The sequence below is a fragment of the Eretmochelys imbricata genome, chromosome 1, assembly GCF_965152235.1.
Source record: "Eretmochelys imbricata isolate rEreImb1 chromosome 1, rEreImb1.hap1, whole genome shotgun sequence".
Classification (NCBI taxonomy): domain Eukaryota; kingdom Metazoa; phylum Chordata; order Testudines; family Cheloniidae; genus Eretmochelys; species Eretmochelys imbricata.
In genome coordinates this window covers 166,623,327-166,637,547 of record NC_135572.1, presented here as the reverse complement: position 1 = coordinate 166,637,547, position 14,221 = coordinate 166,623,327, and the positions used below count along the sequence as shown (strand labels likewise).

The 14,221-nt window shown below is 44.7% G+C and overlaps 1 protein-coding gene across 8 annotated transcripts in view; it reads right to left on the bottom strand.

Annotated features, from left to right (window-relative positions):
- Nucleotides 1-14,221, bottom strand: part of SYNJ1 (synaptojanin 1) — a 105,956-nt gene that overhangs the window by 44,302 nt on the left and 47,433 nt on the right. For all 8 annotated transcript variants that reach the window (XM_077819263.1, XM_077819277.1, XM_077819286.1 and 5 more), the window contains 6 exons: nucleotides 12,201-12,341; nucleotides 11,556-11,748; nucleotides 9,583-9,741; nucleotides 7,386-7,542; nucleotides 6,858-6,975; nucleotides 6,515-6,730 (listed from right to left, as the gene is read on the bottom strand). In XM_077819263.1, the coding sequence (XP_077675389.1) occupies nucleotides 6,515-6,730; nucleotides 6,858-6,975; nucleotides 7,386-7,542; nucleotides 9,583-9,741; nucleotides 11,556-11,748; nucleotides 12,201-12,341 (984 nt within the window). The remainder of the gene's footprint in view (nucleotides 1-6,514; nucleotides 6,731-6,857; nucleotides 6,976-7,385; nucleotides 7,543-9,582; nucleotides 9,742-11,555; nucleotides 11,749-12,200; nucleotides 12,342-14,221) is intronic.

The window sequence follows — 14,221 nt, the reverse complement described above, 5'->3', positions numbered from 1 at the left end:
CCCTGCCACCCGACCCCCTCCGGTTCCTTCTTGCTGGCGACTCCGACAGAGGGATAGGAGGGCGGTGGTGGAATGGACGTGAACAACACATCTCAAAGAACAGCAGTTATGAGAAGGTAAGTAACTGTTTTTTCTTTGAGTGCTTGTTCATGTCCATTCCACATTAGGTGAATCACAAGCTTACCTCTGGAGGAGGGTAGGAGTCACAGAACAACTGATCGGAGGACCGCTCTGCCAACTGCATCATCCTCTCTGGCCTGCTGGTTGACCTTGTAGTGGGTCGTGAAGGTGTGCTCCGAGGACCAGGTGGCTGCTCTGCAGATCTCTTGGACCAGGACTTGTGCCAGGAAAGCCGTGGAAGTCGCTTGCGCCCTGGTCGAGTGAGCCATAACCGCTGGGGCCGGAACACATGCAAGCTCATAGCATGCCTGAATGCAGCTTGTAATCCAAGAAGAGATCTGCTGCGCCGACACCGGGAGGCCTTTCATCCTCTCGGCTATGGCCACGAACAGCTGCGTGGATTTACAAAAGGGCTTGGTGCGCTCCAAATCGACGCCAGCACTCAACGGACATCCAGGGTGTGTAGGCTGCGGTGACTTGGGTCCATATGGGATTTTGGGAAAAAACACGAGCTGACAAATGTCCTGGCCCAAATGAAATTGCAAGACCACCTTAGGAAGGAACTTGGGGTGCGGTCAGAGCTGCACCTTATCCTTGTGAAATACTGTCTACGGTGGCTCAGAGGTGAGAGCCCTCAGCTCAGACACCCTTCTGGCTGAAGGTAATGGCCACCAGAAATGCCATCTTCCAGGAAAGGTGGAGGAGGGAGCACATAGCGAGGGGCTCGAATGGGGGTCCCATGAGCTTAGAGAGGACCAAATTATGGTTCCAAGGAGGGACGGGGGGGAGGGGGGTGAGTACGGAAACATCCTCTCCAATCCTTTAAGGAACCGTCCCACCACTGGGTGGGAAAACACCGAGCCCCCCGAAAACCCCAGATGGAAGGTGGAGATGGCCGCCAGATACACTCTGAGTGAGGATGGGGCTAGCCCTTGCTGCTTGAGGTGCAGGAGGTACTCCAGAATGGCCTGCACTGGGGCCTAACACGGCTGCACCTGTCGGGGCTCACACCCACACGAGAACCTCTTCCACTTGGCCACATAGGTAGCCCTGGTAGATGGCTTCCTACTGCCAAGCAGAATCTGCTGCACAGGAATGGAGCACTTCCGCTTTGGATCGACCCGGCAGGAGCTGGTCGTCAAGGTACGGGTAAACCCGGACCCTCTGCCTCCGTAAGAAGGCCGCCATCACCGCCATGCATTTCGTGAATACCTGTGGGTCCGCGGCTAGACCGAACGGGAGAACCACAAACTGGTAATGTTCTTGGCCAATGGTAAAGTGCAGGAACCGCCGACGTGCTGGGTGGATGGCGATATGAAAGTATGTGTCCTTCATGTCGAGGGCAGCGTACCAGCCTCCCGGATCCAGGGAAGGGATGATGGTGCCCAGAAAGACCATGCGGAACCCTGCCTTGACCAGGAACTTGTTGAGCCCGCACAGGTCTAAAATGGGACGAAGGCCCCCTTTGGCCTTGGGGATGAGGAAGTACCGGGAGTAGAAACCTTTCCCCCATAGGCCGTGCAGCACCGTCACTACCGCCCCCACCTCTAACAGTGAGCCAACCTCCTTCTCTAGGAGATGCTTGTGAGAGGGGTCCCTGAGGAGGGACGGGGAAGGAGGGTGGGAAGAGAATTGTAGCGAGTACCCATTCCGTACCATGCGTAAGACCCAACGGTCTGACGTAATGCTGGACCACGCATGGGAGAAACGGGCCAGGAGATTCAGGAAACAACGGGACGGATCCGGTGACTGGTCTGGTATGCTGTCCTCAAGTGCACCTTCAAAACCCTGGCTTAGTGCCCGGCTAGGATTTGTGCTGACCTTGGTTCTGACCTGGTGCATTATTATTGTTATTATTGCGCCATCCTGTTATCCCTGCCTCGCCTACGGTAAGGCTCATGCCTATGACGAGGCTGGTACTGGTGCTGAGGGGGAGGCTGCAGCTTAAAGGGCTTCCTCTGCACCACCGGGGTGTGCATAGCCAGTGACTTAAGTGTAGCCCTCGAGTCCTTGAGGCTATGCAGCCTCGTGTCTGTCTGGTCTGAAAAGAGCCTGGACACTTCAAAGGGGAGGTCCTGAAGTGTATTCTGGATCTCAGGCGGCAGGCCTGACTCCTGCAGCCAGGCCGAGCACCTCATGACCACCCCCAACACAATTTTTCTGGCCGCCACGTCTGCTGAATCCAGGGAGGCCTGGAGAGAGGTCTTAGCTGCTGCCTTGCCCTTGTCCACCAGGACCGTAAACTCCTGTTGGGAACCTTGTGGGAGGTTGTCCTTAAACTTCCCCACTGCTGCCCAGGAGTTAAAATTATGCCTGTTGAGGATGGCCTGCTGGTTAGCAATCCTCAACTGAAGGCCCCCTGACGAGTACACCTTTCTGCCAAAAAAGTCCAGGTGTTTTGCCTCCTTGGCCTTAGGCGTCGGGGCCTGTTGTCCATGGCGCTCCCTTTCGTTCACCGCCGAGACCACCAGGGAGCACAGACTTGGGTGGCAGAACAAGAATTCATAGCCCTTTGATGGGGCAAAGTACTTGCACTCCACACCTTTGGCCGTTGGAGAACTGGAGGCCAAGGTCTGCCATATAGTCTTATAATTCGATTGGATGGTCTTAATGAGCGGGAGCGCCATTCTACATGGACCTTCGGGGCTCAAAATGTCCACAATGGGGTCCTCCTGCTCAACCGTCTCCTCAGCCTGCAACCCCAAGTTCTGGGCGACCCTACACAGTAGGTCCTGGTGGGCTCTATGGTCTATGGGTGGAGGACCGGACACCGCTGTTCCCGCCACCGCCTCATCTGGGGATGATGAAGAGATTAGCAGCTGCTCAACACCCTCTGGCTGGTCCTCCTGCTCCCCTTCTTCCATGGGAGGGGCTTCCGGCTTGAGCCGGGGCGGGAGACCTTGGGGCGGCACCGGACTCAGTGCTGGTCTCTCCGGTTTATCCTGGGGGGATGCTGGAGGCCTGGATACTGTAGCTTCCGATATCATTGGGCATTGGTGCGGGGACCAGGACCACTGCACCGAGTAGCTCGCCCTGGACAGGGCCCACTGGCGCTGTTGATAGGTCCAAGGAGTCCAGAAGGGCCAATGACCTGGTGGCCCCCATTGGGCGTGCCACCCCGTCTAGGGGTCCTTGCTGTCTGGAGCACGGTGCGAGTAACTGTAACGGCCAGAGTTGGCGTCGGACTGCAGCAACGCTGACCGTGAAGGCCACGGTGGTGCCGATGATCTCTGCCAGCGGGAGGTCGACGAGTGGCTCCTAACGGAACGGGAGCGAGACCGGTACCGATATACCCGGGACAGGGAACGGCACCGGCGTTTTCAGGACCAGGATCAGCATCGGCATCTGAGGGAGACCTCCAGCGAGGGCTGTCTCGACTCCTCCCAGTGCCAGTCTCTAATCGGTGCCGCAGAGCGTCGTCCCTCTTCCGTTACTTCCTCGAGCCAACCCACTCCCGGTACCGCGACTTCCTTCTGAGTCGCAGGTAACTGGGAGTCCACAGACGTGGAGCTCGACCGGGACCAACTCCGGGAGCGATGCCTGGGCATCCTCGAACAGCACACCATTGCCGGCTTACCCGTCGATGGCACCCATGGGATGGGTGCCGGAGGATTCTCCCTGTACAGGAGGGGGCTCGTCGCCAACGGCTGAATGAGGTCCTTTGCCGCCTCAAAGGTGCCAGGCGTGGAGGGCTGATCCATTAAGTCCCCGAGCCCATTGTCTGCACTGAGCTCTCTTAGGCCTGGGCTCGGTGGGACATGTGGTGCTGAAGCCACCGGTGCCAGCGGCGGGACAGCGGCCTTCCCACTCTTATCTGTGCTCAGGGCCTTCAAAGGCACCGGCCTCCTGTGCGGGGAACGTTCACACCTTCCTTTTGGCTGCGCCATGGGCCGCATCAGGGAGGATGAGCCATGCTGGGGCCTAGTCTGGCGCTCTGGGGCTGACAGCTTTCGGTGTTTATCCGGTGCCGGGTCTCCCAACAGCTCCAGGGCACTATGCACCGAGGAAGCCGGAGCAGACGTCAGGTGCTCCGGGCCCGGTGGCTACAATGCAGCTTCCACCAACAATTGCTTCAAACTAAAGTCTCTCTTTCTTTCTTTGTTCTTGGCTTGAACGCCTTGCAAATCTTACACCGCTGAGTTTGATGTTCTTCAACCAGGCAGCATAGACACGAGCCGTGGGGGTCACGAACTGGCATAGGCTTGCAGCACATGGCACAAGCCTTAAACCTGTGGGCCTGCGGCATGCCCTGTGGCCCGAGGCGGGTGCTGAAAGCCTCCAAGCACCTAATCACTTAAGTGTCCACAACAAAGGTATGCTAAGTCACTGATAACAGCTATCTATGAGAAAGGCTAAGGGACTGCTCTCATACGAGAGAGAGGTTGTTCCAACGCCGCCACGGACGGTAAGAAGGAACTGGAGCGTGGTCGGGCGGCAGGGGTATATATGCATGGCGCAGGGGCCCCACCGGGAGCCGCTAAGCGAAAATGTTTCCGACGCTCGTGCACGGGAGGCGCGCACACCTAATGTGGAATGGACATGAACAAGCACTCGAAGAAGAACAAGGTTTCCTGCTTTTTATAACTCCTAATTATCTCAACTTTCAGTGAACTAGACATTGAACTGTACTAGCTGAATAAACTGAAATGAAGACAATAATCTCTTTGTACCTGCAGAAGAGGCTACTGGTGTCAAAAATGGACTTAGCTCTTGGTTCCAGGTGCTTATCCAATGACTTCCACCAGTTCAGTAGCTTGACTTGCTTCAAAAGTTGGGCAACAAACACATTCTGCTTAATAATATTTTTTAATTAATTTAAATTATTTTAATAGATTATAGTAAGTTTAGGTCTTAACATAGGTTTTCATAATTTCAGATTTAAAGGTTTATTTTTAAAAAGAAAAGTGTATTTAAATAAAATATCTTTTAAAATTAAAACAATCATGTATTTTTATCCACTCTGGGGTAGGCTGAAGAGTTTATGGAGTTACCGGTCACATGCTAGGTGCTGCCCTAGAGCCACTTAAAATTTCTGGTATGTGAAAGTCTGGGTGACAGGGTGGTGCGCAACCCTTCCCAGCATTGAGATTAATAAAGTTGCGGCCTACAGCTTAAAATCCATCCATGTCTGTCCTCATTCACTGATGTATCCAGATCAATATATACATGGTAAGGCTACAAAAGGAAATGATCATAAGACTAGGTTATGTGAGCCTCATGATTTCCCTTTTCAGCTGTCTCCATTGATAAAGCATTACTACTAAGCTGGACAGCTTCTTTGGCAACTGATAAATTAGTTGCCACCAAAGATGCATCCAGGTTGCCAACAGATAACTAAGCAGGGAACATGACAAATCCACCCTCCACCAGCCAGTGGGTAGTGGATGGGAGCGAAAAGAAGGAAGCAAAACAGAAGACAAGAGAAAAGTCAGATATAGGGACTCCTCTAGATCTTTTAAGTCTCACTTCCCTGCCAACAACCATGATTTTGGTTTCCTTCTTCAGGTTTGTCAAGATGCTACTTGAAGTCAAACTGACCTGTTTGAGTACTCATTATTTAACAAGATTAAAGTACAAACTGACTTTTTTCTACTCTGTATCTTCTATTTCCCCTTATATTCAGTTTTGTAAGAATTGCTGTTTTTATCATCTGCCACCTATCCCAGAGACTACAGATGGACTTAGTTACTTATCAGTTTTCACCACATTTGTCCCCAGTGTTACATTAGTGACTTTTGCTAGATCCTATTTTAAAATAGTATCTTTTCAACCCTTTGAACACTGAAGATGAATGGAACTGTTCTTAGCATAATGCAATAATATAACAACATGTCTCTCTTCCTTCTTCCATGTTACTCAGCACAAGCTCTTTTCTCCTCTCAGGTCCTTCTATGCCCACCAATGTCCCCATCTATTTCCCCTTGGTTGCTGGGAAGTTTTCCTGCACAGAGCCTATCTAAGCGCATATTTAGATTACATTTCTCTCCCAAGCCATGATATGGCCCACCCTCCACTGGCCAACTAGATACCAAATAAGTTTCCGTGGGAAATGCATCTAGGAATTAGTTTCCAAAGGTTAATATTTTGAAATTAAGTTTAAGGGAGGGATAGAAATAGAACCCACCACCAATTTTTGGCTTTACTTTTTTTCCCCCATCTCTTTTGGATGGAGGATGGAATAAGGCCCTTTAAAATAAACCAACCCACTAATATTGATTGCTCTCATCATTGGCCACAATTTAAACAGACTGAATTTAGACATTTTCTCAATTCTAACAATGAAGTAAATAAAAACACAAATGCATCCTAAGAACATCAGTTCAGAAAGTTTATAGGAAAGTTGATAAATAATAATAAAGAGTATTGTTTAAATGGTAAATAGAACTGTTCTAACCTTATAAGTATAACTTCACCATAGGTTGCAAACTTTTGAAGAAGTTCATCAATCAAAATATCATCAAAATAGTTTTCTTCTGGTGAAGAGCTTTTGATGGAGACCATTACAGTACCATCAGGTGGTCCCTGCACAGCAATCACCTCCTTATAAATTTTCTGTCTCTCTTCTGCCTCAACTTCAAATATATCTATGTCAATCAGTGCAACAACAGGCCTTAAAGAAATATACATACATATATATGAAAAGTTAGAAAACATCAGAGTGACTGAGGAATACAATAATAAAGCAAAAGCATTACATTTTAAATGGTTAAGAGTAATACAGAAAGTAAAGTTTAAACCTATGATCAGACGTTTTCAGCTCTGCTTTTCCATAGTGCAACAAAGTACCAGGATTCCATGTGTAAAGGATATTACTTTCATCCTGAAAACTAGCATTCAGAAGATCCAGGTCTTCAGCTATAATAAGCATAAAAGAAAAAAAAAAAAAAAAAAAAAGAGTGACTGTATGGACAGGCTAAAAAAAAAAATAAAAATCTAGATATTAAACCAAACTGAAAACAGGATGGGGGAAATTGGAGGCTCTTTTACTTTACACAAATGCCAGTAACTGATATTGAACTCTGGCTACTGCCATGCAACGTTACAACATTGCACACAAAAACAAAGGCAAAGGCAGGCATATAAAGAAGAACGAGGGCTATATATACACTTTCTTGTTCAAATGATCTAACAAAATGAACAATTACTTTTTTCTGGTGTGAATTCAGTAGTAATCCTGAAACATTTTAGGAATTATGAATACTGCTGGAAAGCTACTATAAGTAATTTAAATTGATATTGAATTAAAATTAAGTAAACTCGCAAACCTGATCGGTCAAATGGCCATTTTCTTCTTCTCCAAAGAATACGATCTGTCCATGCTGGCGTGCGACATTTTTCACTGGTGTCATAGTCATCAGAAAACAAGTCATATTTGTATGTAGGTGCAAAAGTTATCTTTCCCTCTAAAAATCCCCTAAAGATCTGCATAAACAAAGACATTTTGAGTCATACTAAAAGACAAAGATGGGAAATTATTGTGGAAAACTTAAGGAAATTAATCAAAACTCTGTCTTCTTTCAATGGTAGGAAAAGACTGAGCCCAAGCACGTCTCTCAGAAGAATGTGAATCCATCTTCCTATTCTAACTTTTGAATGCATCCTGCATCAGCAATAGTCTAAGAACTTGTCTATATGGCACAGCAAAGCATACCAGACTTGTGTGATTCATAAAGCCACTAATGTGCTGTGCTTTAACTGCCCATGTAGACTCTGTTGGCACCATCTAAAAAGGTATGTAGTTCGCATTAATGTAGTCCTGTATGAAACAGAACTACCTCAGCATGAACTAGGTACCTTTTAGAGTGCGCCAGCAGGGTCTATATGGGACAATTAGAACACAACATGCTAAGCGCATTCTACAAATCACATCCTTGTGGTGCACTTTGCTGGCTCTGTGTGAACAAATACTAGGACTAGATACTGATCTACATAGAGTGGTCTATCCCATTATAGCAACATCTATATTTCTAAGCAGAAATGTTTACACGAGAGGTGCTTGCCTGAACAGAAGATGCATCCCATCAATGTCTCCCAACAAGTTACTAAAACCAAAAATGTCTTAATGTCTTAAGGGAAGAGACACGGAAGAGCAGAAGTACAATAAGTGCAAAAAGATAATACTGTTGTATTCTTGATCAACGCACAAACATACAAGAAAAGGAAAATTCTGAGATTTCTTTGAAATCTGTCAAGAATGCCTATAGAATTTAGGAGCATAGGTCCTATTAAGCATCACTAAATCTCTTAGGCACTTTTGAAATTCTCCCCAATAACAAATAAGACCAATTAGTCTACTTCCCTAAAAGGCAGAGAAGCTCTCTCACTGGTGAAATGTATGCTACATAAGCAAGAACTGAGTCAACTGCTACTTTGAACTTGGTTTTGCAAGTCTCAATAACGTTAGAGGAACCCTGAGATATGAATTTAACTTTGATCCCCTAGCCAAAGGCTGACCTCATAAATACAGTATTTGTCGGCTTTTCTTGTTTTGAAGGGACACAATCAACTTGAAATCTAGTTAATTTAAAAAAAACAAAACAAAACCCAATTTAAGTAGTTTCTGCTACTTTGTCAGGGAAATTCAGAGGTGGGCAATTTTTGTTTTTATAATATTCCTTTATTAAAGAATAAAAAACACTTTATAAAATGTTTCTCTCTCCACTCTTGCTGTGCAAAAGACCTACACAAATAAGAGAAAGCTAACTCCAATAAAGTAGACACTACCTAGAAATAAAGTGTTGCCAAGCGCACAAACTAAAAAAAAACAGAAAAAATATGTGTGTTTAATGTTTCAACTATAGTATGTGTTGATACTTTAACAATTGGGATAAAACACTTTCACACAGGAGTATGATTTTTACATTGCCAGTGTCCCTTTAACTATGACCTGCTAAAAAAAAGTTGATGTCAGAAGCCTTGCTACAATAAACCCCCTAAAATCTTTGTGTTCCTTAAAAAAGCCATAATTTGATTTGCGGCTGCTATCAGTTGTCTATTTGCTCTTGTCACGAAGTAGGAGACAGCAAATACATTCATTCTATTTACATAATTTGAATGCGACCAGTGGTGTTACCAAAAAAGACTTTACTATGCTCTCTTAAAAATCCTGTGCTGTGACAACTGCATTTGATAACCATTACTGTTTTCTCTTTAATATGCTCCAAACACTATTAGCAGGATGACAATGCAGTTTCTCTTTTATAAGGGACATCAAAAATCTCATTCTCAAAGCTAGTCATTGTAGTTGCACTACTAACAATTTCTTCAGAGCAACTAATACAAGCGTCCGACTGACTGTTTTTCCACTCCACCCTATTCCAGACTGGTGACTTGACAAAAATGACAAGTTAACAATGCAATACATAAACAATCTTGCACAAGCACCCCCATGAAGTAGCTTTAATAAGAGTTACAGTATGAAAAATAAAGGACTCTTAAATGCACCATTTTCTAAAGAGTTACCTGTCCAGCATTTTTCTGGTTGACAAGTTGATCTCCTGCAATAAGGGAATCCCAATTCTGCTGGCGAATTAACTCCTTCACTTCCTCATTAGGAAGATCTATACGATAATTAAAATCGCCGCACCAAAATATATAGTCATGGGAAAAGAGGAGCCTTCCCTGAAAAACAATATACATGTTGAAATTAAAAACAACCTTGTGACAGAAATCTATGTATTGTGACAGGGTCAGGCCAGATGGCTATAGGAGAGTAATAGAAGGCAGACATATTAGCCCCAGGCTAAGTAGGTCCCTCTTCCCTGGGTAAGGTAACAGGGAAGGTTCCAGAACAATCAGGAACCTTCTGGAGACAATTAAGACAGGCTGATTAGAACACCTGCAGCCAATCAAGAAGCTGCTAGAATCAATTAAGGCAGGCTAATCAGGGCACCTGGGTTTTAAACAGGAGCTCACTTCAGTTTGTGGTGTGCATGTGTGAGGAGCTGGGAGCAAGAAGCACTAGGAGCTGAGAGTGAGAATGTGGACTGTTGGAGGACTGAGGAGTACAAGCATCATCAGACACCAGGAGGAAGGTCCTATGGTGAGGATAAAGAAGGTGTTGGGAGGAGGCCATGGGGAAGTAGCCCAGGGAGTTGTAGCTGTTGCACAGCTGTTCCAGGAAGCACTCTAGACAGCTGTATTCCACAGGGCCCTGGGCTGGAACCCGGAGTAGAGGGCGGGCCCGGGTTCCCCCCAAGCCTCCCAACTCCTGGTCAGACACAGGAGGAGTTGTCCTGGACTGTGGGTTCATGAAAATGGCCAAACTGAGGGCTGCTGTGAAGCTCCAAGGCAAGCAAATCCGCCAATAAGCGCAAGACCCACCAAGGTAGAGGAGGAACTTTGTCACAATATAGATGCGTGAGTTATACTTTATGATCTTTTTCAATCTTAAAAATCAATGCAATTTCTATCTGCATGGGTGTTTTCTGGTGGGGTGGGTGAAATACACATATTTGTGGATACTGATCATCTGGATGGAACCATATGATAACCAGAGAGTCTCATGTGCAGAACATTAATGAGAGAAAAAAAATATTTCATGAGATGACAGTCTGACATTTATGCAAGAGTTATCTGAACTGAATTTTAACAGATTTTATCATTCTGCTCTGGTTTCAAAAGGTGCTGTAATGAGAAACCTGACCTCTGCCTCACAAAAAGGTTTTTAAGAAGAACAAAGAGCCACTTCCCTGGGACCATTTGGCATACTAAGATGATACGCTGAGAGAAAGGCAGCTTTGCTGTTCAGGTTAGATTGTAGACTTTCCAGCTATGAAAGATCTATAGGTGTCAAACAATATTTTGTAACAAAGCCAAGGGCATAATTAACTAGGTGAGTCTTTTGTACCTCTCTTTTTGGAGTTTGATTTTTCCCACTCTCTTTATATCATTTCCCAATCTAGTCTGCTTTCAATTTAAGACAACCTGATTTACGTCTTGGAAATTGTCAGTGGAGACAATACATGTTTGAGCATCTTGTAGAGAAACTGAAATATGACCATCTCATACGGCTGAAATATGAGAAAGCCGAAGGGGAAGGAACCCTCTCTTCAAACAATCCCACAGAAAACTACCGAAGGCTAATTTGGGCATGATACTAATACTAAGGTAGTAGGCACAGTTATAAATCTAAACTATAATTAGTGATCACAGCTTGGATTTTTTTTTTTTTTTTTTTACAGCTTAGAATTCAAGAAAACATTTTTCAATTTGTTCAAATTTGCAAATATTTACTTTGTGTTTAAAATTTCTATAGGATGCAAGGCAGAGCACACCATATTAAAGTTTTAGGAGTAATGCTCTTGATTGTTAACAGATTATCTTTGTTAGACTCATTTTAAAAATTGAAGTATCACATACTCAGCAGCTGCCCTAATGGCTTTAAGGATTTAATTTTTCTTTTATTATGGAATTTGAACAGCATTGTTGCTTACCATTGGGAAACTGAGTTTTCGGGCTATTTCTATGTAGTCTTCGTTTCTCTCTTTGACTTGTGATTGCCCTGCAGCAAAGTGACTGCAGACAAAGCAAAGACTGGACGTGTGAAACAACATTCGAATTGCTACTGCACCTTTATTACCAGTAGCTCCTCCCATACCAGTCTTTACAGTATCAACAGCAACATCCCTAAAAAATAATTTAAATATTTACCATTAAACCTTAAATCAATGACAAAATTTAGCAGCAATAAGTGACATTCAAACAGAGTTCTAACGGTCACCGAATGAAACTGGAGAAGTACAAAATAATGACAGGGTGTTGGATGTTTACATCGTTTCATCATCAGTAATATGAACATCACATTGCAGCACAGTGTTTTAAAGACATCAACTGTTTTTGAGCAGATAAGGCATGGACATATGGATGCTTTCCAAGTCTTGCAGGCAAGGTACAAGATTTCCATATCTAAGATTACAGAATTTAAGCAACTGTCTTTAACAGGAAACGTAACAGCTTTTCTTAAGTGCTGGTGTCAAGCCATATGCACACTTTGCAAACCACTTGTGTTGAGCTTTATTTTGCAGCATAAAGCAGTCTGGTGAGCATACCAATTTTAGTACAGCTGTCTGTTCACTCACCTGATAAAAGGAGCATGCTGGGGTCTGATGAACACAAAGAGACAGACGCCCACCAATTGCTCAGAAGCCAGCAGCACATATTTGTAATCTCTTGAGATGGTCTTCTGCAGTTCAGCAGCCCACAGCTTCTGATTGGTTGTGCTACCAGTGAGATAAAAAAGGCAGTTTAAAAAAAAAAAGGACACCTACGTATCTACAGTGTGTTGCATTTAAATAATATTTCATACAATATCCTTGAAAAAACAAAAACATAATAATGAAGTAGACAAAAGTGAGATTGCCAATGGTCTTCAAGGGCAGGACAAGACATTTAACTTGATGTGGGAAATGAGGAGAAATAATGAAGGGATCTGAAGACAGATTAGACATGGTTAGAGTGGTGAACAAAGTGGATGACATTTGCAGCTACATTTTTTACAGAATGAGCGGGAGGCAAAGTGCAAGTCCAGTAGGCCAAAGGAGATTGCAGTTGTCAGCAGGAGAAACAAGCCGGGCCCGAACAAGGGCTTTCAGAGTAGGAATGGAGTGGAATCAACAGATTTTACAGAGGAAAAAGATAAGCAAGGTATAGTGCCTGCCTCCACAGTGGGGGCCAATCTTATTAATTTGGGGAAAGGATAACAGCAGTCCGCATCACAATATGAAAATACAACATTCACATGTTCATTCAGATTTCTCCAGTCTAAAGCATTAGAAAATGTTCCCCCACCCTTTTCTTTTTTTATGATAAGGAAAAGAAAATTATCAAAATAAAATCCCTTTCCCCAGGCAATACTGAGGGATCTCTTTTTTACTCCGAATTTGATGAGAGAAGCAACATCTTCATCTCTTTAAAAGGGATCCCTGAAAAAGGAAGGGAGAAAGGAGGTTAGGAGGTAGCTTGATGTGGAACTGAATCATGTAGTCTCTTCACTGGTCTCGCAGCAGGAAGAGAGTCTGAAACATGAAACTGTTTGGGAGGAGCTTTCTGACAGCCTTTTTAATGAGATGGAAACTGTGTAAGTGGAAGCTGCTTTTGGCTATTTTAAGGAAGTTGATCTTTCACTAAAACAGCTAGGAGAAGCCCAAGTATTGGGCAGTTGATTTAGTCTCACTAAAGTTCCTCTTTAGCAGGAAGACCACTGAGATGTTAGAATCACAACTTTTGAAGGGCAGGTCTGTTCTGAACTTCTTGGCAGAGGCTCTAGGGTCACAGTGTAACAGTGATTGCTACTGATCAGTCTTGTATCAAATACATCTCACATTGCCTAAAAAGAATTGGACCCGCATAATGATGTCGCTGTCTTTTTATTTGTCAGCAACCAAATGGGTCAAGAAAGGATCAAACAAATCCCAGGCACAGGAATTTTACTGGGCAATCACTGCTTAACAATTTGCAACAGTGAGTACAGAGCACCATGTCCAGTTCTGAACTCAGCTACACCACTGTAAATGTGCTGTCACTCCATTTACTTCAGTTGAACTGCTTTCCCCCTCAAGGCAATGACTGGAAAGCTTTTTCTTTATGCAACCAAAAGCCTCGGCTCTCATTCCAGCTGTAACACAAAACCAGCGCTGTAGTAGCCAGCTGAACAGAAATAGAGATTATAATACTTCTGGAAGAGATCACGCGGAACCCTCTTTTAAAGCCATATCCCTTGAGGAGAGACCAATCACTCTTGCATAGCATCTTACATCAGATATCCTAGTCACACACAACCCACCCCCAAACTACCTCAGTTCCTTCTCCTGAACTACAACTAGTGATAACATGTAGAAATCCAAGCTAGAGGTAAAGATGGGCAGGAAATGCAAATGCGCAGAGGCAGCTGCCAAAGAGCAGGAGTTACTGGTAAATAACTTTTTTTTTTTTTTTTAAAAACTTCTAGGCTGTGCGCTCTCTGATGAACAGTGAGCAAGGAGTTCTTAGCGAATATGGACTGTAGCACCACTATCCCAAAATGGGCACTGGAGCGTGATGTCTAGTCTGTGGAATAATACATGTTGAAGGTATAGACTAAACTCCAAGTTGCTGCCCTACC